The following is a 22,749-nucleotide window of genomic DNA, read 5'->3' as shown; positions in this document are numbered from 1 at the left end:
ACCACAGCTGAAAAAAAAATAACATTAAGGCTCGTCTCAATTTTGCCAGAAAACATCTTGATGATCCCCAAGAATTACTAAAAAGAACATCATAGCAACAGTAAAATATGGTGGTGGTAGTGTGATGGTCTGGGGCTGTTTTGCTGCTTCCGGACCTGGTAGACTTGCTGTCATAAATAGAACCATGAATTCTTCTGTCTGCTAAAAAATCCTGAAGGAGAATATCCGACCATCTGTTGATGACCTCAATCTGAAACCAACTTGGGTTCTTCAGCAGGACAATGATCCAAAACACACCAGCTCCACACCACTCCTGTGTTATTTTATTATCAAACACAATTATGTATATCTTACAGTGCACAATTAAACCGCCTAATATTCATCAACAGCACAAGGTAAAACCAGCTTGGCTCTAGCATATTTGCATTAAACATTATATAATACCAATAAATTACATGTTTTTAGTCATTTAGACATTTGCTGCTTGTGATGACTTCACAAATGATATTTACATTTTAAGCGTGACCCCTATAGAGGCTATGGTGACCTTTTCATGTCACATTAAAGTGCTGTGTGTACCTAAGTAGTCAAATCGGAGGTGAAGACATTCGTCTGAAATTATGTAATATCGAACTGTACATGGAATGTGAAAAAAAAAATCCACTGTATCCCGTTCTTGGAACCACTGACTCACACTGACTTTCAGTTGTAGGAAGCCATGAAAGAGATGCAGCTGCATCTTGGTGAAGGTTCTGCACAGATCCAGTTCCTCCTTTGGTATTTCTTTTTGCGGACGTCCATCAGTAAGTGTATCTGGAGAGGGGTGTGTCTTCCATCAAATCATCCTGGTGGAGATGATCAAAACATAAGTGATTATGTGATTTTGGTCAGAATAGCCTTAATACATTATTTGTTCATTATTTTGTGGATAATGGCTCTCACTGTGGTTTGCTGGAGTCCTAAAGCTTTAGAAATTGATTTATAACCGTTTCCAGACTGATATATCTCAATCTTAGTGAAGTTATGTTTTTAAAAACGGCATTTTGTGTTCAGTTGTGTTGTCATTGACTAATATTTACGTTTGCTTGACGATATTATAACTTAGAGTAGTCAGCATACAGCTTGTCGAAGCAGATGTTGTCTAAATAGCTGGTATGAAACATATAACATGCTGAATTTTTTACATTTCCTAGACAAAGTAATAAGAAAAAGTAACTATAACTAAGTAACTAAAAAGTAACTCTCTCACCATGGGAAGATCCTGGAGACGGTGGAACTCCGGGTTGTTGGTCCGTTGGCGGAAGCGCATAAAGAGGATGATGAAGACGACCGCAGTGGTGACAATGAAGACGCAGAGCAGACCAGCAAGGAGGGGGTTTAGAGGACTGTGGAGCCTTTTGTGTTCTGGAAAACATTTTGATCAATGATCTGTAACAATGATAACAAGATACCCTCATCTTACCTTCATCGCCTACATTAAGTTCAGAGGGGACTTCCAGGTGATGCGGCCCAGCAGGGTCTTGGCCTATGTGAGAGGTCAGAGGGCGTCCTGCTGTGGTGGTTACTCTCCATGATGTCACTGGTTGAGGCTGAGTGGAGGTGTTTGCGTCCTGGGATGAAAAGGTGCTCAAGGGATGTTCGGTCATGCCCTCTAGTGTTGTAGCGGGGGAACTGCCGTGTGGAGCAGCTGAAAATGGGTGAGTAGTAAAATAGATGTTACTATGATTGGCCTTCTGCTCCACTCCATGTTTTTGTTGTACCTGAGATCGCCTTAGGACGCCCGTGTGCGAACCCCCCAACTGCCAATAGTAGTAGTGGTACTGAGCTAGTGCTTCCCCCATTAGTTCTTAGTTTATTTGTCCCTAGTATACAGTGGAACTCAAACTTTGAAATGGCCTCGCTCATGTTGCCAACCTGTCTATGGCGTACAACTCAAGTCCTGGTCAAGTCCATTATTACTAAAAAGGACCCACTTAAGTGTTCTATCAGTCTGGAAAAAAGTTACAAAGCCATTTCTAAAATTTTGGGACTGCAGCAAACCACAGTGAGAGCCATTATTCACAAATGGCGAAAATACAGAAGAGTGGTGACGACTGATCCAAGCGGTCACAAAAGACCCCACAACAACATCCAATGAACATCCACTTGCCTCAGTTAAGGTTAGTGTTCATGACTCCACCTTAAGAAAGACACTAGGCAAAGACGACCCAGATGACCAAGTTCCAAGACCAAAACCACTGCTGAAAAAACCCCACTAAGGCTCATCTCAATTTTGTCAGAAAACATCTTGATGATCCCCAAGACCTTTGGTCAAAATACTAAAAAGAACATCATACCAACAGTAAAATATGGTGGTGGTAGTATGATGGTCTGGGGCTGTTTTGCTGCTTCGGGACCTGGAAATGGAACCATGAATTCTGCTGTCTACCAAAAAATCCATAAGGAGAATATCCGACCATCTGTTGGTGACCTCAATCTGAAACCAACTTGGGTTCTTCAGCAGGACAATGATCCAAAACACACCAGCAAGTCCACCTCTGAATGGCTGAAGAAAAACCAAATGAAGACTTTGGAGTGGCCTGACCTGAGTCCTATTGAGGTATTTACTGCGTATTGCGTAATCCTGCTAACTGTCCTATAATTCATTGCTTTATTATGTCAAAACGGTTGCGGCCTAACAGACTTTTTCACAGTTTCGTACTCCAGAAAATTGTCTATACGGTTTCATATTTACCTGCGTGGGTTCCAGGCTGTGATGTTGTGAAAGGTTGAGATGTCGCTTCCATCGTCTGATGAGTAAGCGTCGGTGCGGTTGCAGTATCATCTACCGGATTATATATTTGATGTTGGCCGCCATCCACACGACCTTTCGTCAGGTCAGGAACCCCCGAGGCGCCAGCGGGATGCAGTGAGGCCTGCAGGGTGGCGACTGGAGTCAAAACCACACTTTGACCTGGGGAATACATAAAAAATACATTTATAGTAAAGCAAAGCTACAGAGTAACATGTACTTATTTATTTTGATTATGATACACTATTTTTAAATGAGAAGCACATTTTGTATTATGTTAATCAAAACTGTTATCATTTTTTTAAAGCTGAATTTTTTAAATATATAACTTTTGGATATCATTGGGGCAGCATGGCGGTCGAGTGGTTAGCACGCAGACCTCACAGCTAGGAGACCAGGGTTCAATTCCACCCTCGGCCATCTCTGTGTGGAGTTTGCATGTTCTCGACTCCAAATTGTCCATAGGTATGAATGTGAGTGTGAATGGTTGTTTGTCTATATGTGCCCTGTGATTGGCTGGCGACCAGTCCAGGGTGTACCCCGCCTCTCACCCGAAGACAGCTGGGATAGGCTCCAGCACCCTCCACGACCCTCGTGAGGAAAAAGCAGTAGAAAATGAATGAATGAATGAATGGATATCATTAGTGTACCTTGGAAAATGTTCCATTCTCAAAATAAAGCAAGCACAAATGATCAGAAACACATATCTACGATACCTTATGTCAACTTTATATGAGGTCAGCAGATTTTTCTGAGGACATCATATCATGCAAACACACACACACACACACACACACACACACACACACCTACCTCTTGCCTGATATGAACCAGCAAGAAACACCAAGAAGCAAAACTCCAAATTCATAACAGATTCCATCTCATTCCCTCTTCAGATGACTCCAACAAAGTAGACCAGGTTGTGTTCGGTTGGTGGGAGCTTGTTTCCGTTACGTGATACAGGAGGACACATCACCATCAGGGGCTAAAAATATCCTGAGGGAGTCGGGCAGAAGAAGCGCAGGGGTGGGGCCGAACGGAATCACATACCCGCTATCTCCAACACACACACAAAAAAGAAAAAACACAATTTGGCAAACCTCACTGCAGATGCATGCTTTCCTACTTCCTACCGCCTTGTATCACCACTGCATCACTTTGCAAGGCTTCAGTCACATTACACTGGCTGTTGCTCCCTACGTGGGGCTGACAGGCAGCCAATCAGACGTCTGTGCGTCAGAGGCGTGCCTGCAGGGCTCAACGCACATGATTTTCTTTTCTCGGTTTGTTTTGGTTAACCCTGAAGGAGAGTGGGCGGGTACACTGTACGCTCCATCGTCATGAAATAGTGGTGCTTCCAAGTCCATCACTAAGAGGTCAGTATGTGGTCACTGTTGACACACACTGTCTGTGCCGCATGTTTGAACTCTTTTCCCTCCCTCCCCCGGCAGCATTGATTCCTAATGGATATCCAAAGGCATCAGGGGGAGACCTTCACGGTGCACCCGGTGGTGGGTGCCGCCAAGGCAGGAGACATGCAGGAGTTAACAGTGGACAACGTGGAGGCAGTGAGTTGGAATTCATTTCAAATTTTGTGTTCATATTAGTATCATATATACTTTATATACTTTTTGCCAACAATTATAGAGAGACAATAAATCCAAAAATAAGAAATCTGTGCAAATTAACACAGAAGCCAACTGAAAAATATTAAACATATGCTGTATTGTGATTGGCTGGTGACCAAAGTCAGCTGGGATAGGCTCCAGCATACCCTTGTGATTGGCTGATTCACTGTTGTGTCAGTGCTATGATCTTCCGATGATGACATATTGCTTGGTTTTTGGTCCCCTATTTGATATAGTACATGTTTTGCAAATGTATAAATATTTATTATATATAATATTATACTTCAAATATCTTTTTTTTTTACTTTTTTTTGCAAAATAACATGAATGAGTATTTATAAATGTCATTGTTATGATATCAAACAATAAGCTTTAGCTATTTTTGGTCCTGGTTTTTCCACAGCAGTCATTGTAATTATGTAACAGTAAATACTACAGTCAATGAGGTTCCCATTCTATTTACTGTAATATTCACGCTCCCCCAACTCATTGATTTTTTTTCCACTGCAAATAATACTACTAATGCACTGCGACTGTACTGCACATGCAAACAAAAGGCGTTCAAGGAGACACGGCGAGATACGACTTAGCAGACATATCTGTAACATGAGAGCAGTGAAAAGCATATGCTCCCCTAATAATAGCTACCACTGGGTGCTTTGGATTAGTTACTATGACACCATTTTTTTTTTTACACACTCCAATCCGGGGCTCATTCAGTGTGAACAATCGCATGGATATTTAGATAGAACTGTACCTGTTACACGCAATAAGAGGACGTCACCCCCTTGTGTGTGTGTGTGTGTGTGTCCCCAGGCTCTCTATCAGCTTTATTTCGACCCAGACATGGAGCGTAAGAATGCGGCCCAGAAGTGGCTGACCCAGGCTCAGGCGTCTGCGCAGGCGTGGCAGTTCTGCTGGGCCCTGCTAGGCGCTGACAAGGTGTGTGTCGGGGTGTCCAAACTGCATCCCGTGGGCCATTTTCAGACCGTGGCTGTTTTTTTTATTGGCCCGCAACACAAAAAAGAAACCCAAAAAAACCCCAAAAAGTTTTTGAACCCCAAAAAAGTTGTCATTTTTGTGCAATTAGGGTGGCAAAAAAGGTTATAATATAAGAAAAAAAATATATAAATATTATGGGAATAAAGTCCAAAATATGAGAGGAAAGTTGACATTGTTAAATTAAAACAAAAAAATACAAAAAGCAGCAATTTTACAAAAATAAAGTCAAAATATTTACAGAAAAAAAGGTGTAGTCTAACAATTTTTAAATAAATAATAGAATAGAATAGAATAGAATAGAATAAACTAAAAAATTGAGAAAATAAGTAATTTTAGTTGCGTACAGGTGAAATAGAAAAAAAAGTTGTAATATTATGAGAAACAAACAAAGCATAGAATAAAGTCATCATTTTTGAAAAAATTTAATACATAAAGTCAAAATAGAAAAATAGAAAAAATAAGTAATTTTAGTAGCGTACAGGTGAAATAGAAAAAAAAGTTGTAATATTATGAGAAACAAACAAAGCATAGAATAAAGTCATAATTTTTGAAAAAAATTAATACATAAAGTCAAAATATTATGAAAATAAAAATATTTTTGTGAAATATAAGTATACTGTAACGTCTTAGCCTATACAAAATATAATTTAATTTTCTGTATGTGGCCCTCGCTGGAAAAACTTTGGACACCCCATGTCCTAAAACATCAGAAATGTTAGCATGTTTCATAAAGGTGCGAATGTGGCTTCACAGCTCCCTGAGGTCCAGTTCTTTGGTGCCAGCACCCTCCACACCAAGATCTCCTCTCACTGGAGCGACCTGCCTGCAGACCAACATGAACACCTCCGAGTGCAGCTCCTTTCCCACATCTTGCACTTCTCCTCCGGACCCAGAATGGTCCTGACGAGGCTGTGTGTGGCCCTGTCCTCTATGGCCCTTAACTTAATTCCCCACGTCTGGTCTCAGCCGGTTGCAGACATGGTGCAAGCCTTTCAGCCGCAGAGCCCTGAAGGTGCGGCGCCGACGCAGGACCCTCATGTGCACTGTCTGGCTCTGCTGGAGCTCCTGGTTGTACTTCCAGAGGAGTTCCAGAGCAGCCGGCTGACTCAGGCTCGACGTGCCCAGCTGAGGGAAGCCTTGGCTGGGGAGTGGAACTCCGTGTGTCCCTTGTTGCGTCAGCTCCTCCAAAGTCAGGATTCGTCAAACCAAGTGAAGGAGAAGGTGCTACGCTGCCTGTCCAGCTGGGTGGGACTGGATGTCCCGTTGGGGGAGAGTCAAGAATTGGTCCAGGACTGCTTCACGGCTTTGTCCAACCCTGAACTGTTTGATACCGCTGTAGAGACAATTGTTAATGCCGTCTCGCAACCTGACTGTCAAAGGTGACTTAAGGCTACTATCACTATCACTTATCATGTCTTTAGTTGTGAAGTAGCACTGCTACACTGTGTGTGTGTGTGTGTGTGTGTGTGTGTGTGTGTGTGTGCAGGTACAGCAACGCTCTGGTGAGCCTGTTGCCTCTGGTGTTGGGTCTCCATGATCAGCTGAAGACAGCTGCTCAGGAGGGCGACATGGAGACCTCACACGGAATCTGTCGCATTGCCGTTGCCATGGGCGAAACACACTCCAGGTAACACACACACACACACACACACACACACACATTTGTTAAATGTACTCACGTTTTTTTACACGGAAAATACCTCCTCGGTAGGCGACATTGCAGGAAATCTACAGTTACAGTTCTTAGAGTTCAATTTGCTTTTACACAGTGTTGAAGTTTATGTAAAAGTGTAAATTTCCCATGGAAAACAGGAAAAATTCCAGCCACTTTTCAGAAGACAATACCGGCCATTTTCGATAATTTTGACAGATATTTGAAGGCACACAGAATATTGTGTTCTACGGTTAAATAATCATGGAAGCTACTTGTTTATTCACCGTATTATACATTTAAGAAATGATTTTAGAGTGGGATGAAAAACAAAGAAGCCACAAAGTTACCACTTCCACACTGAAAAGTAGGAGAACTTATGTAACCTTCTGCATGCTGCACTCCTCCATCATTTATTTATTCATTCATTCATTTTCTACTGCTTTTTCCTCACGAGGGTTGTGGGGGTGCTGGAGCCTATCCCAGCTGTCTTTGGGCGAGAGGCGGGGTACACCCTGGGCTGGGCTGGTCGCCAGCCAATCACAGGGCACATATAGACAAACAACCATTCACACTCACATTCATACCTATGGACAATTTGGAGTTAGCATGTTAGCATGTTTTTGGAATGTGGGAGGAAACCGGAGTACCCGGAGAAAACCCATGCATGCACGGGGAGAACATGCAAACTCCACACAGAGATGGCCGAGGGTGGAATCGAACCCTGGTCCTCCTAGTTGTGAGGTCTGCATGCTAACCACTCGCCCGCCGTGTCGCCTCTATCAAAAAAATGGAGTTGAATAAAAACAAGCAAACAGTGTAAAAGATACGTTAAAAGATTCATTAGTTTATACACAGTTAAAAGCAATTCTGCCACCTTGTGGTCGCTTAAAATTTCTCTGAAGTGAAATGCATTAGTGGAGAGTTGCATCATTACCTCTCTTGTGCATAAAAGCGTAAAAGTACGTAAAAATCCATTGTGTGTATGATAGGGTTTTGTTGGAGCAAGTGGATCACTGGCAGGAGTATTTTGCTCTGGTAAACATGATTCTGTTCTGTACTGGGATTCCTGGGCAGTACCCAGTCAGCGAGACCACCAGCTCCCTCACGCTCACCTTCTGGTACACCCTTCAGGTGAGGAGTTGAGTTTCCTTTTCTTGAAAACCTCAACAGGGGATAATTGTTGTATTTCTCTTTAGGATGACATCTTGTCCTTCGAGGAGGAGAAGCAGGCCGTTTACCTGCACGTCTACCGGCCTGTTTACTTCCAGCTGGTGGATGTGTTGCTACATAAATCACACTATCCTTCCCAGGAAGAATATGCATCCTGGACTTCTGATGACAAGGAGCAGTTCAGAGTCTACAGGTGAGATAGGAGACTTCAGTAGAGCTCACACCAAAGCTCAACAATCCTAAACACAACTTGCTTCCGATGCATGTGGACTATAACAGCAAAAAAATAATCCTTTCTAGACCCAAGTGTGGATTCCTTATTAATAAATACAATATTTTTGTAGTTAGAGCATAATAAACCTGCATGCAACCTTCTAAATACAGTTTTTAACATTATTAGAGCCCTCTAGATGTGATATAACACCCCTGTATTCACCTTCACATCAGTATTACCCAATATAGTCAACTAAATAAGAGCAAATATGTCATTTAAGACATAAATAAGACATGTGATAATGTGTGTTACAAAAAATCAGGTCCCCCCCTGAGTGAAGGGTGGACGGGGGTGTGATGTTTAGGGTTGAGTTTCAGCTTTTGTGCCTGTTGTGAGATAATGATAGTTGTCGAACATTACAGTAAGATTACTGACACCCAGTGACCAGATGATACTATATTTTATGGACATCTTTGAATGCATCTTGTGGAAGCTTTATATTTGTGTTTTAGTTGATTTAGACATTTTTATGTTTGAAAATGTTTTATTTAGGCACAAAATACGTAATATTTGCTTTTAAATATGCATTTTTAAAAAGACGAATAGGCCGTCTTCAACCACAAAACTGCATTATTTATTATTTTTATATGTTTGAAAAGGGCTGCGGATGAGTGGTTAGCACACTGGCTACACAGCGAGGAGACCCGAGTTCAATTCCACCCTAGTAGGTGGGTTTTCTCCGGGTACTCCGGTTTCCTCCCACATTCCAAAAACATGCTAGGTTAATTAGCGACTCCAAATTGTCCATAGGTATGAATGTGAGTGTGAATGGTTGTTTGTCTATATGTGCCCTGTGATTGGCTGCTGACCAGTCCAGGGTGTATCCTGCCTCTCAGCTAAAGACAGCTGGAATAGGCTCCAGCACGCCCGCAACCCTTGTGAGGATAAGCAGTAGAAATTGAATGAATGAATATGTTTGAAAAACCGTAATAGAGTGAAACCACAAAATTCGAAGTGAGGGAAGACCGTATCGTGGTCATTTTTGGTGCAGCTGTGATGCAAAATCATGGATGTGTGTCTGTTTCATCTTCCAGGGTGGACATCTCTGACACGTTGATGTACGTCTATGAAATGCTGGGAGCCGAGCTGCTCAGTAACCTTTATGACCGCCTGGGAAAACAGCTGATGGACCCCCAGCAGTCAACGGGGTGGCAGGTCGGAGAACACCATGAATGAGTTTGGGATGAACTAGAATAGAATTTGAGTCAGGCCCTTTTACTGTCACTGGAGACACCATCCTGGTGTCACGGTGTAGCCTTTAGCCTTCATCTTACATATTTTGTATTTTCTTGTGGTTTAATATCTTTGTAGGACACAGAGGCGTTGTTATTTGGCTTCCAGTCCATCGCAGAGACCATCGATGTGAACTACTCTGATGTCATTCCTGGTCTGATTGGCCTGATCCCCAGAGTCAACATCAGTAACGTCATGCTGGCTGACACAGTCATGTACACCATAGGTAGCTGAAGTGACCGATGTTATGCCGTGCAGTAACCAATGTTATGCTGTGCAGTAACCGATGTTAGGCCGTGCAGTAACCGATGTTAGGCCGTGCAGTAACCGATGTTATGCCGTGCAGTAACCGATGTTATGCTGTGCAGTAACCGACGTTAGGCCGTGCAGTAACCGACGTTACGCTGTGCAGTAACCGACGTTACGCCGTGCAGTAACCGATGTTATGCTGTGCAGTAACCGATGTTAGGCTGTGCAGTAACCGATGTTATGTTGTGCAGTAAACGATGTTATGCTGTGCAGTAACCGACGTTAGGCCGTGCAGTAACCGACGTTACGCCGTGCAGTAACCGATGTTATGCTGTGCAGTAACCGATGTTAGGCTGTGCAGTAACCGATGTTATGTTGTGCAGTAAACGATGTTAGGCCATGCAGTAACCGATGTTAGGCCGTGCCGTAACCGATGTTAGGCCGTGCAGTAACCGATGTTATGCCGTGCAGTAACCGATGTTACGCCGTGCAGTAACCGATGTTATGCCGTGCAGTAACCGATGTTACGCCGTGCAGTAACCGATCTTAGGCCGTGCAGTAACCGATGTTAGGCCGTGCAGTAACCGATTTTAGGCCGTGCAGTAACCGATGTTACACCGTGCAGTAACCGATGTTACGGCGTGCAGAAACCGATGTTTCGCCGTGCAGTAACCAATGTTTCGCCGTGTGGTAATCGATGTTACGCTGCGCAGTAACCAATGTTACTGTGCACAGTAACCGACGTTACGCTGCGCAGTAACCGATGTTACGCCGTGCACGCCACTGTAAGACCCTTCTAATTGCATGTCTGCGTTGCTAAGGCTCCCTGGCTGAGTGGCTGGTGGACCACCCGGTGATGCTTGGCGGTATGCTACCCATGGTGCTCCAGGGTCTGGAGAGGCCTGAGCTCTCCGTGTCCAGCGTTTCCACTCTGAAGAGGATCTGCAGGGAGTGTCATCACGACCTCGGCCCTTACGCTCAAGACATCCTCACCGCGTCCCAGGTCGGTTACTCAACTCACACATCCGTCGATGCGTTTCTAATCATAATATTTTTTCTCGACAGGATGTGCTAGTGAAAGAGATCCATAAGGTGAGTGAATGGTGAGTTCGTGTTCCGTGTAGCATGTATGATGTTTATTTCATATGTGTGCAGAGCAGCCAGTGCATGTGGCTCATGCAGGGTCTGGGCTTCCTGCTGTCAGCTCTGCCGGTGGAGGAGATTTTGGGGAAACTACACTCACTCATCAGCCCTCACATCCAGCAGCTGGACACACTGGCCCAACAAGAGGTACAGTAAAAATAGAAACATAGTCTCAAACACAAATAAAATGTCAGCAGTTGATAGAAACAGGAACAATATCTTGTAGGCGAAGAGAAGCAAATACGACAAATTATTAATTAATAAGCAGACTTCTGATTTCTTTTTTGTGAACACAAAATGCAAACTTTTTATTATCAATGGAGGGAAAAAATTAAAAGTAATTGCTCCCCTGTTCACACTCACATTCATACCTATGGACAATTTGGAGTCGCCAATTAACCTAGCATGTTTTTGGAATGTGGGAGGAAAACCGGAGTAACCGGAAAAAACCCACGCATCCACGGGGAGAACATGCAAACTCCACACAGAGGGTGGAATTGAACTCGGGTCTCCTAGCTGTGAGGTCTGCGCCATTCCAAAAACATACTAGGTTAATTGGCGACTCCAAATTGTCCATAGGTATGAATGTGAGTGTGAATGGTTGTTTGTCTATATGTGCCCTGTGATTGGCTGGCCACCAGTCCAGGGTGTACCCCGCCTCTCGCCTGAAGACAGCTGGGATAGGCTCCAGCACCCCTCCGCCATGACCCTCGTGAGGATAAGCAGTAGAAAATTAATGAATAAGATGAATTGAAATCTATCAGTCTGGAAAAGGTTATAAAGCCATTTCTAAAGCTTTGGGACTCCAGCAAACCACAGCGAGAGCCATTATCTACAAATCTTAATTAATCTCAGTTATTTTCTAACGGACCAGGCAGTCATTTTTTTCCACACAGACCCATTTAGGTATGGATTTTTTTCCTGATGTGATAATAAAAAGTTAGCATTTCAGTACATAGTTGTGAAAGTACTGCTAAAACAACATGTCTACTGGTGGCCTAAGACCTTTGCACAGTTACAGAATCCATTGAGCCTTTATTGTGATACTCACTCATCACTTCCTATGTTTTATTATGATGTCATTCCATCAGACTCAGTGACTTTCCTTCTATCTGTGTAGCCCGATCCCGCCAATAAACAATCTATCATTCACATCCTGGGAATGTTGTCCAGCCTGTTCACCACTCTGGACATCAACAGAAACACAGACGGTTTCGACGGCACGGTTCCCCCATCACTGCCTCATCCCCACAGTACTCACAACCCAGTAAGTCCAGTATAACATGGAACCGTTAATGGTTCAAAACAACGTGACGTGCTTGTTCCTTATTGGTGCCATGATGATCCCAGGTTGTGGTGGTTCTGCAGCAGCTTTACACGTTGATCCAGAACATCCTCAGTAAATGGCTCAAGGACGCCGAGGTGGTGGAGGCAGTGTGTGGAGTGTTCGGGAAAACGGTTCGAACCCTCCTCCATGATTTCGGACCCTTGGTAGCTCAACTGAGCGAGACGTTAGGGCAGATCTACAGCGCCTACCCACAAGCTTCAGCGTTGGATCTGGCGTCTCAGGTACTACTACTACTTCTGTAGATCACAATCAAAGCAGGAAATGTGATTCTTCTGTGTGTTCTTGTTAGATGGTTCACATATTTTCTGGAGAGGAACACCACACATGCTCCATTCAAAGACTTCTGGAAGTTCTGACAGCTTCTACTCTGAGCAGATTTCAGCAAGGTAATACCATCAGTTCCCTGGTGATGAATTGTTCTAATGATGCCTTCATGGTTCCAGGTGTAAATGATCATCCCGATGTTGCAGAGTCCTTCATGTATCTTCACGCTCAGGTTAGTGGAAGACACTGAAGGTCACTTTTCATTACATCATTCAAACTGCTTTGTGTTTAGGTTCTTAAAAGAAAACCAGATTTGTATCTGTCTGAGCATCTGGATGTGAAAGCTCTCTTCTACTGTGGTGAGTCGCTCCGTAATTTACTAAGATGGCGTTTTCCTTAATTTTCCATAATGCTCCTTCAGGGATTCTGTCACTTAAATTCCCAGAAACATGCACCGTAAAAGCGGCCAGCCTCTTCTTTGTAAGTCAAAGTCAAAAGTCATTTTAAGGAGTTAGTTTATTTGTGACTTGTTGTTTTTTCTGCTGTTTATGTCAGACAGAGCTGTTGCCTCGCTGTAAAGACATGGCATCTCTCGTTGAGGTCCTGCAGGGGCACGGGAAGCTCCTTACAGAGACCGTTCTACAGGTGAGTCTCTTGTTACCTTCAAAGCAACAATAAGGGTAAATTCCATATTGATGATGGAAGGAGTTGGTTTTATCATCGTGTTATCATAGACCAACTACTGTCATTTTCTGAAACTTTGAGCCCTGTTTCTTATGGAGCGGGCTGCTGCAATGATATCAGCCTCCCTCTGGGCTCTGGCTCCCTCTTGAGGCTATACATGCTCAACTATTTGATAAAAAATGATGTTGATGGAAGGAGTTGGTTTTATCATTGTGTTATCGTAGACCAACAACTGTCATTTTCATGAACTTTGAGCCCTGTTTCTTTTGGAGCGGGCTGCTGCAATGATATCAGCCTCCATGTAGGCTCTGGTTCCCTCTTGAGGCTATACATGCTCAACTATTTGAAAAAAATAGTTATTAGTGGTATATCTGAATTTAAATCTTACTAATTCTGAATTAATTGAATTAATTGAATTATTTGACGAAGCGGTAAAAGGCCACTCAAGCTGATGCCTTCCCTTCAGACTGACAAACTCATTGACTGGCTAGGCCAACGTGTGATCTGTCACTCCCTGACTGTTTCATTCATAAAAACATTTGAGTCTGTGCCATTCATAATGGGTGGGTTTCCCTACAAAAAAAAAAAATCCACGGAAATCCACTGTCATCATTTTTAATGTGGCTGTTTTTGTGAGTCTTAGGCAGTCGGTGGCGGATCTCCTCGCAGTCTGACAGAGTATTTCTCTGAGGTGCTGCTGAGTCTGAGTCGACACTGTCCTGCTCTGCTTTCCCGATGGCTCAAAGAATGTCTCCAGTTACCAGGATTCCCTTCAGCGCACGTCAGTCCAGAGCAAAAACACACCTTCGCGCAGCAGCTTCTCAGGTAAGAAAATCAGCAAGAAAAACGGAATAAGCCACCTTGCCATGGATCTTTAGCATGTGTTTACAAGCTGGACAGCAAGGAGGAAGTATTTATTATGTATTGTAGGGAGGTTTTAATGTATGTGGACCCATGGATTAATTCCAAATGTGAAAATTGTAAATAGTTCATGGTGTTTTTTTTGTCAATAAATTATTTGGGTGTAAAACAACACTTTTTGTGTTATGTTGAGCTGTCACAATAGCAAAAAAAGTGTCAAAAAATATTTTCACAAAAAGCATTTTTTCTACATTTTTGTTGGGAACTGATATTTCCCTGAAACTTGACTGACGATTACTAAAGGACAGAAAAATGTAGAAACATATTTTTTCCTGATCAAACACAGGAGTCTAATCTTTCTGTTGGTAGGTTCCATGTTTATGTAGTCATAGAACACAATAATCTGTGTGCCTTGAAAAATTACAGTACTCATATTTAATGTATTTTTTATTTTTTTTGCTTTGGACTGAAGATTTTATTTATAAAGTATATGTATATTTTTTTCTTTTCTCTTTGTCCCAGGGAGCAAAGCAACAAGAGGCGCGTTAAGGAAATTGTGAAGGACTTTTCTCTGCTTTGCAGAGGCCTGCAGGGGTCTGGACACTCTGATTACTAGACTGCATTTTTTCTCCAAGCACAAAAAACATAGGGAATTTTTTTTACCAATATCAGGAAGTGTGGACTTACTGTATATGTATTGGAATTAAATATTGTCTGCAAAATTTCCTCACATGAGGGGTCAAAAAATAAATGCAAATTAATTGTTGTTTTTGTCTACTGTCAAAATACTCACACTTGTGACAAACAACAAAAAAGACACATGTTCAAGTCAGACATTTCTCTCTCTGTTGCAGTCTTTTCCAAAATGTGAGGTCATAACATGATAGCATTGTTGAACATTTATATTTCTGATAATGACAACAGAAAAGAACATGATGATTACAAAGCTGACTTGTTTTTTTTTTTTTTTGTCCACGAAGGTGACATCACTGATGAGTGGGAAGGAAAAACATGTAGTGCATATCGTCGGTTTAGAAAAAAAAAAAAACAACAGAAAAAAAGTGTCATGTGTTGCTGCAGCTCATCGGATTCTTGTGAAAAGGTTCAGCACAGACTTGGACTCCTGTGGAAATCACACAGAAATGCCAAAGTGACGAGCATGTGACCTCAGAGGTGACATGGATGCTTGGGATACCTTGGTGCAACGTGTTTTACTGAAGACGTTCCAAAAGCGAAGGGTCTCATCCCCGGCGCCGGTGACGATGGCCTCACCATCAGGTGACACGGCCTGAGAGGTGGGAGGGGGAAAAAACAGGAAGTAAGGCGGATGTTTAAAGATGATACTGACGCTAGGGAGGGGTGGGGGGTCCTACCAGGTAGAGCACTCTGTACGAGTGACCCGTCAATTTGGCCACCTGTGTCAGCGACGGGTACTTCCACACCAGGATCTGGTTCTGAGAGTAGCCGTGAGTGCTCACCTTTGACACAAAAATATATATTTACTACGTTATCATGTACGGTAAAAAAAATGGAAACTCACCAGTTCATTAGCGTGCTTGGACCACGCCAGGTTGCACACCTGGGAGCCTGTGTCTGTGCTCTGTAGCGCCTGACCCGTCAACGTGTTCCAGAAGCGCAGACAGCGATCAGCGGTGCCGCCACCCGACGCCAGCAGCCCATGCTGGTGAGGCGACCACGCGATCGCCTTCACCGCGGCCAAGTGGTCGCTATACTGCTGCACGGGGATCAGACTGGAGCTGTTCCACACCAGTAACTGGAAGTGGATACCAAAGTCAATTGATAGCGGAGCTCGCCAATCAGGATTCATTTACCTTATTGTCATTTCCCCCAGAGGCAAGATGCTGGTGGTCGGGGGACCATTTCAGACCACACACTTCCTGTCTGTGACCCTGCAGTCGTCTCTCGGCAGACGGTGGGGTTCTGACGTCCCGTTGGAGGATTACTCTATCTCGACTTCCTGAAGATAGCTGCTCCCCATTCCACGCCAAGGCACCTTACAAACAAAGCGGAACATGGGGAGTCACGCAACAAAAGACACACACAAGGTCTCTGTGGGGTGGGGTGACTCACCCACACGAGCCGAGTGTCCGTCTAAACTGGTAAGCTTTCGCCCGCCCGCCGCATCCCAGATCTGGACGTAACCTTTGTGGGTTCCTACAGCGACCAGACTTCCCTGAGAGAGTAACGTTGTGTTACGTTTAAATAAGGAAGTAAGTTCGCCATTCATTCATTTTCTACTGCTTTTCCTCACAAGGGTCATGGGGGTGCTAGAGCCTATCCCAGCTGTCTTTGGGTACACCCTGGACTGGTCGCTAGCCAATCACAGGGCACATATAGACAAACAACCATTCACACTCACATTCATACCTATGGACAATTTGGAGTCGCCAATTAACCTAGCATGTTTTTGGAATGTGGGAGGAAACCGGAGTACCCGGAGAAAACCCACGCATGCACGGGGAGAACATGCAAACTCCACACAGAGATAGCCGAGGGGAAAATTGAACTTGGGTATCCTAGCTGTGAGGCCTGGGCACTAACCACTCGACAACCGTGCAGGCGAGACTATAATTATTCTAAAAAAAAATTTGTTTTTGGTGTCTGGAATAGATTCATTGGATTTACATAACTTCTTATGGAAAAAAATTCCTTTGTTTTTGTACATTTTTGGACTCTTTGCACGTCCACATGTGGTCATCAGTGTCACATGATTCCCTCGCCACTCATGCAGTCTGCCAGTCAATCACACATCGTCAAACAACCATTCACACTCACATCGCCACCTATGGACAATTTCGGCTCTAATGAACTTAACACTTATGTATTTTGAGACCAACACTGTCGACCTCATCCCATGCAGCTTACCCTCTCATTCCAGCAAACCGACGTCACAGAATCACCGTCCACTGAAAGATCGCACAACCTTGTCACCTGTGAGAACAAAACATATATATCATATACGTATATATCACATAAACATAGACATAGACAGCTGTCCTCAAGACAATCAGTTTGTTCTCAGTTGAGCTAATATTAAGTCATTCCCTACCAAAGACATATTTATACATTTTTTCAACCCATATTTTAGGGGTTTTTTTGCGTGAGAGGCAAAAAGAGGTGATGATGCACCTGCATAATAGAATAGATCATGTTTGCTGCAGTTTTAAGCACAAGGTTACACATCAAAGGGAAATATTTATGCGTGCACACGCATGTGAAAAGAGAGTCGTGGGGGGTGCTGGAGCCTTTTTATTATCAACAAAGGAAAAAAATCCAAACCTAAATGGCCCTGTGTGGAAAAAATGACTGCCCGGTCCATTAGAAAATAACTGAGATGAATTGAGATTTTTAGATAATGGCTCTCGCTGTGGTTTGCTGGAGTCCCAAATCTTTAGAGTCCCAAATGGCTTTATAATCTTTTCCAGACTGATAGATTTCAATTCATCTTATTCATTCATTCATTTTCTACCGCTTATCCTCACGAGGGTCGCGAGGGGTGGTGCTGTCTCCAGGCGAGAGGCGGGGTACACCCTGGACTGGTGGCCAGCCAATCACAGGGCACATATAGACAAACAACGATTCACACTCACATTTAGGGGAGAACATGCAAACTTCACACAGAGATGGCCGAGGGTGGGATTGAACTCGGGTCTCCTCGCTGTGAGGCCTGCGTGCTAACCACTCGGCCGTTCATGTTGTTATAGTATATGTGAATAGTTATTTTAATATAAACCAACCATTTATTGTGTTGTTTATGTTGCGGCATGGTTGTTTTAGTTAGCTAGGTTTGACCAAGTATACATGGCTACATTAAAGTAGTGTTTTAAAGTATTTTTTAAACTACATTAAGTGTTAAAAAATAAAAAGTGTTTTTTATTTTGATGCCAGATTTTAAAAACATCTGACATGGAAAATGTGCAATTATTATTTTCCCCCCTTTTTATATGCCTTTCTGTATTCAATCATATGATGTGTGTTTGACCTGGCTGGTACAGGCGCTCCACAGATAGACGCAGGCTCCCAGTCCGACACTCAGCAGGTTTCCTGCCGACCAGTCAACCAGATTGAGGTAGAAGTCATCCTGTAGCTCCGGGGCGTCCAACACCTTGAATGGGATCTTGGAGATCTTCCGTGCCGGTTTACGAGGCGAGCGTAGCAGCTTGTGACTAGAATGAAATATTTGTGTTATACCCGAGAGCACGGGACGGGGAATAAAAGGAGCGACGTGCGGCGTACCTCTTGTTCGTGAGCGGGGAAAGAGAGTAAGGTGAGACTTCGTTATCGTTGTCGAAAGGCACTCTCTTAGTGTGGACGGTGTACTGTGGCGAGAGGAAACAATCTGGCATGGAGCAAATGCTTATATAAAGTGATTATTAGAATTCATAATCATACCCTAAATAAGCCGTGAGAGTCACGAGCGGAGACGGCACGCCGCCTGTCATCTGCGTGAAGATCTGACACGGACTCTATGCCCGCACCCAGTAACTCGTTCCTCAATAGGGCGGCATACGCCACCGTATCTGTTGGCGAGGGGACAAACTTGAAGGACATCGTGAAGGACAACGGTCACATTAACAGTTGCCAAAGTGGATTTCTGACCTTTCCCGGAATCTGACGTGGCATCCTTGGCTTTATGGTTCTGGCTGGGAGACTGACAGTTCTCCTGGATGGAAAAGAAACACAACATCTGACCACCTGAGCGGGGGCGACTGTGTCGTTTTTTTAATAGATAGCGAGCTCACGTTGGCATAGTGGAAGTTGATGCTCCAGTTGCTTCCCGCACGGGTTGGGATGAAACGGTCCCCGGATTTCACACTGACCGGACTGCAGGTAACACTTTCACACTGATGTCAAAATAACAGCATTGGAATTTACTTCTGTGTGTACGTTCACCAAATATTACCTGTACAAGATGCACGTAATGTCAAGTATGGCGTCTATGCTAGCTCACAGCATAACAAGGCGTTTTTAAGATATTTTGATGTTGTGCAGTAGTCAACAATAGTAGTAGACAGCTGTCTTCGGGAAAGAGGCGGGGTACACCCCGGACTGGTCACCAGCCAATCACAGGGCACATATAGACAAACAACCATTCACACTCACATTCATACCTATGGACAATTTGGAGTCGCCAATTAACCTAGCATGTTTTTGGAATGTGGGAGGAAACCGGAGTACCATGCACGAGGAGAACATGCAAACTCCACAGAGAGATGGCCAAGGGTGGGATCGAACCCTGGTCTTCTAGCTGTGAGGTATGCGCACTAACCACTCGACCGCCGTGCAACCTAGTAGTAGACATTGTCAATAAAAACTTTTGTGTTCTGGCTAAATGCATTTACTACTAGGGGTGTAAGAAAATATTGTTTCGGCGATATATCGTGATACTTCGTTCCACCATACTGTATCGATATTATAAAGTATGATATCGATATTTTTAGGCATCATAGACTGTATATGGTATTTATTCAAGTGCAGACACGGCAAAGGTTCATTTCTGATTTTAATTTAAACCTCCGATCGCTAGGTGGCAGCACTTACGTAGTCAATTAGGCAAGGAAATTGACAAAACCCATGCCGTTTGTAAAATGTGTTGTGCCCGAATAAAGTATTTGGGAAACACGACAAATCTGCGAGTCCACTCAGCGAGACACCATGAGGACCTGCTGCTAGCAAGCAATGCAAAGGTCCTTTTGGATACTACAAAAGTAGTACTGTGATATTGCCGGTATTTTGTTTTTCAAATTGATATCACTATTTTGTTAAATAATGGTTATTTCTAGCATCTTACAATGACTTTTTACTGATGTTAGTTACACAAAAATACTGTTCTGATGGTGGATAAGTCAGGGACTGTATACTCTGCATTTTTTCACAACTAATAAAATGTGAACATTTGAGCAGGATCTTGAGACATAATTTATTTATTTATTTTTTAATCTAAAGCTGGATGTTAAAGCTTTATTTATCCAAATGCTACACTTTAGGTTTTACAGAGGAAAGTTTGTGATACAGCGAGTGTAAAGTGTAAAGATGACTATAGGGGTGTTATTTCATGTCTAGAGGGTATAAAAACATACTAAGAACCTTGTAAACGGGTTTTCTATGCGTTGATGTGTAAATATTATATAATGTGTTTACTTTACACTGTTCTAATCGAATAGAAATGTGTTTAGTAAGTGCATATTGCTGCTGTAATTCAGTTTTTCCAGGAAATAATCTTTAACTACAAGAAAAACAACATGTCTACATGTCTAGAGGGCTCTAATAATATATAAAAACATACTAAGAACCTTGTAAACAGGTTTTCTATGAGTTGATGTGTAAATATTATATGATGTGTTTACTTTACACTGTTCTAATCGAATAAAATTGTGTTTAGTAAGTGCATATTGCTGGTGTAATTCAGTTTTTTTAAGGAAATAATCTTTAACTACAAGAAAAACAAAAAAAATATCGCCTTGTTAACAGTATCGTGATATATCGTATCGTCAGCCTAGTATCGCGATAGTATCGTCAGATTCTTGCCAATACACACCCCATTTACTACAGCACTGGGTCTCATTGGATAGTGCAGGTGTACCTAATGTTATGGCCATATCATCCGGGTCTCACCCTGTTCAGTCGCGCTTCAGCGGGCAAGTTCTGAAGGTGGATTTGCCTTAAAAGACGTCTCTCGTAGTCTTGGTCCATTTCAAATTTAAACCCACGCTCCCTCCCGGTGAGGAAATCCACGCTGTACCCCCATTTCTACAAGAAAAAAAAAACAAGTTTTGATCTCCGTACAAGTCCCACGTCCTTATTTTGAGTTATACCTTAATGACATTTAGCATGAACTAGCAAATACATAGAAAGGTAGTGTGACAGCTTCACCGTTGTTATGGAACGGTACCGTATGTAGCTAGCTCTCACGACAGCCCTTTTAAATGACCGTATCACGTCACTGTCGCCTCTTACCCCACTGACACGCCGGTTCAAGTCAAGGTAATCCACCTTCCACGCCGCAGCAGGTGAAGGGAACAATCGTCCGAGTCAACCGGAGAAGTCAGTACGGCTCAGCAGTGTTTACGTTCGCAACAAAAATGGCGACTGAATCAGCTGGAAGCAGAAATTGTATGGCTGACTTCTAATGTCTGATTGGCTAGCGGCTCAGTGGCGACCCCTGCTGACCTATAAATGAACATGCACATGACACTGCAATATTAAGAGTGTGGCTTCCACTAATGGCCGTCAGATGTCGCTATTGCCGTGCCGAAAAACTATATAGTCTGGTAAAAAACAGAGTACACCAGATATCATTAATAATTCATCCACAGTATATATTATATAAGTGCAGATTTTAACGGGAAAATGTTTTTTTTTTATTTTGTAGTTGTATTTTCATAGTTGTTTTCTATTCGTACTGTATTATTCCATTTTATTTACTTTATTATTATTATTATTATTATTTCTGCTACCTTTTTGTTTACTGCATATGCCCAAAGGATTAGTAAAATATGGATTCGCTAACATTAGTATCAGTTTTCAACATATGCAGATTAAAATGCATAAAGAGAGGTCTTCCACGCTACTCTCACTGATACTGTTTTTTTTTTCTTTTGCCAAATTGGTTCAAAGTTCACTGTAAGAAGACGGACAGACAATAAGACCGCCCTGTTGCTACTGCTGCCAGGGCTTTAATGGCACTGGCGGTCATGGTTGAGCAACCACGTGGCATCTCTGGTGGCTTCAGATCTGCACGTAGGCCTGCCTGCCTGCCTGCCCTTTGACAGAGAGCCAGACTCTCAGCCTATATTTACATTTGAGCAAAGTGCTGTAATCTGGGCAGCCACTGTGTATAGATTTACTCCAGATTGTCTTTTCTGTGTGTACGGACACAGCATGCATTGGAATATTAAAAAAAATATAGCATTGAAATGTGGAATTAGAGCTAGTATGTGGGTCTGCACGTGCCTGCACACAGTGATATTAACACAGGGGCCTGTCTGACGGACATTGAACTTTCAGGCGGCCCAGTCACAACATGATCATATCTGCATCCTCCATCAGTCCCACACGGAGCAACGTGCAGCCTGGTCCACGTTTGAGGGAAGCCGTGACGATGCAAAAGGTAGCGTCTAGGGGGTGCGGAGCAGCTGTTAATTCCAGTCAGGGCGGAGGAGGGAAATTTAGCCGCCTTATCGCTCCGATAAAAGAGAGCAGGCCAGTGGGTCCGCAGGAAGCTGGGTTAATTCAGTGCACAGTTTGATCCTTACTGGAATTCACAAGAGAATAACATCTGACTAATCTCATTCTTTACATCAGCACTGTGACAGTTTGTGTCTATGTGTTGACAAAAAGGAGTTTTCCGTAATGTACTGTAAGTGGCTGGTGTTTTTCCTATAGAATGTTGTTGACGAATTCCCGAGGGCCCGGGAACCAAAGCAA

General features: G+C 43.2%; 3 protein-coding genes across 4 annotated transcripts; 1 reads left to right on the top strand and 2 right to left on the bottom strand.

Annotated features, from left to right (window-relative positions):
* Positions 1-301: 301 nt before the first annotated feature.
* Positions 302-3,962, bottom strand: LOC131125857 (uncharacterized). Its single transcript, XM_058067788.1, has 5 exons — positions 3,605-3,962; positions 2,735-2,953; positions 1,463-1,687; positions 1,250-1,404; positions 302-845 (listed from the first exon to the last, which is right to left on the bottom strand). Exons 1-5 carry the CDS (start codon positions 3,669-3,671, stop codon positions 801-803), a joined length of 711 nt encoding a protein of 236 aa, XP_057923771.1. The 5' UTR covers positions 3,672-3,962; the 3' UTR covers positions 302-800.
* LOC131125855 (importin-13-like) lies at positions 1,043-15,051 on the top strand. Of its 2 annotated transcripts, XM_058067784.1 has the most exons (21): positions 1,043-4,167; positions 4,243-4,359; positions 5,236-5,361; positions 6,175-6,800; positions 6,908-7,048; positions 8,065-8,206; positions 8,272-8,438; positions 9,554-9,674; positions 9,831-9,978; positions 10,823-11,004; positions 11,067-11,093; positions 11,157-11,291; positions 12,265-12,411; positions 12,495-12,713; positions 12,782-12,878; positions 12,936-12,988; positions 13,049-13,115; positions 13,178-13,236; positions 13,312-13,401; positions 14,084-14,265; positions 14,824-15,051. In XM_058067784.1, exons 2-21 carry the CDS (start codon positions 4,255-4,257, stop codon positions 14,915-14,917), a joined length of 2,928 nt encoding a protein of 975 aa, XP_057923767.1. In that variant the 5' UTR covers positions 1,043-4,167; positions 4,243-4,254; the 3' UTR covers positions 14,918-15,051. The 2 variants fall into 2 exon arrangements, with proteins under 2 accessions (XP_057923767.1, XP_057923768.1); XM_058067785.1 differs by lacking the exon at positions 1,043-4,167 and having other exon boundaries at positions 4,181-4,359.
* Positions 13,498-21,470, bottom strand: fzr1b (fizzy/cell division cycle 20 related 1b). The gene is made up of 14 exons (XM_058067786.1): positions 21,280-21,470; positions 20,938-21,072; positions 19,065-19,166; positions 18,922-18,985; positions 18,715-18,842; positions 18,559-18,641; positions 18,305-18,488; positions 17,188-17,253; positions 16,393-16,495; positions 16,134-16,315; positions 15,842-16,075; positions 15,675-15,779; positions 15,497-15,589; positions 13,498-15,424 (listed from the first exon to the last, which is right to left on the bottom strand). Exons 2-14 carry the CDS (start codon positions 21,013-21,015, stop codon positions 15,383-15,385), a joined length of 1,464 nt encoding a protein of 487 aa, XP_057923769.1. The 5' UTR covers positions 21,016-21,072; positions 21,280-21,470; the 3' UTR covers positions 13,498-15,382.
* Positions 21,471-22,749: the final 1,279 nt, after the last annotated feature.

The sequence above is a fragment of the Doryrhamphus excisus genome, chromosome 3 (genome assembly GCF_030265055.1).
Source record: "Doryrhamphus excisus isolate RoL2022-K1 chromosome 3, RoL_Dexc_1.0, whole genome shotgun sequence".
Classification (NCBI taxonomy): Eukaryota; Metazoa; Chordata; class Actinopteri; order Syngnathiformes; family Syngnathidae; genus Doryrhamphus; species Doryrhamphus excisus.
Note: the sequence above shows the minus strand (reverse complement) of the source record. Positions and strands in the feature narration are given on the sequence as shown.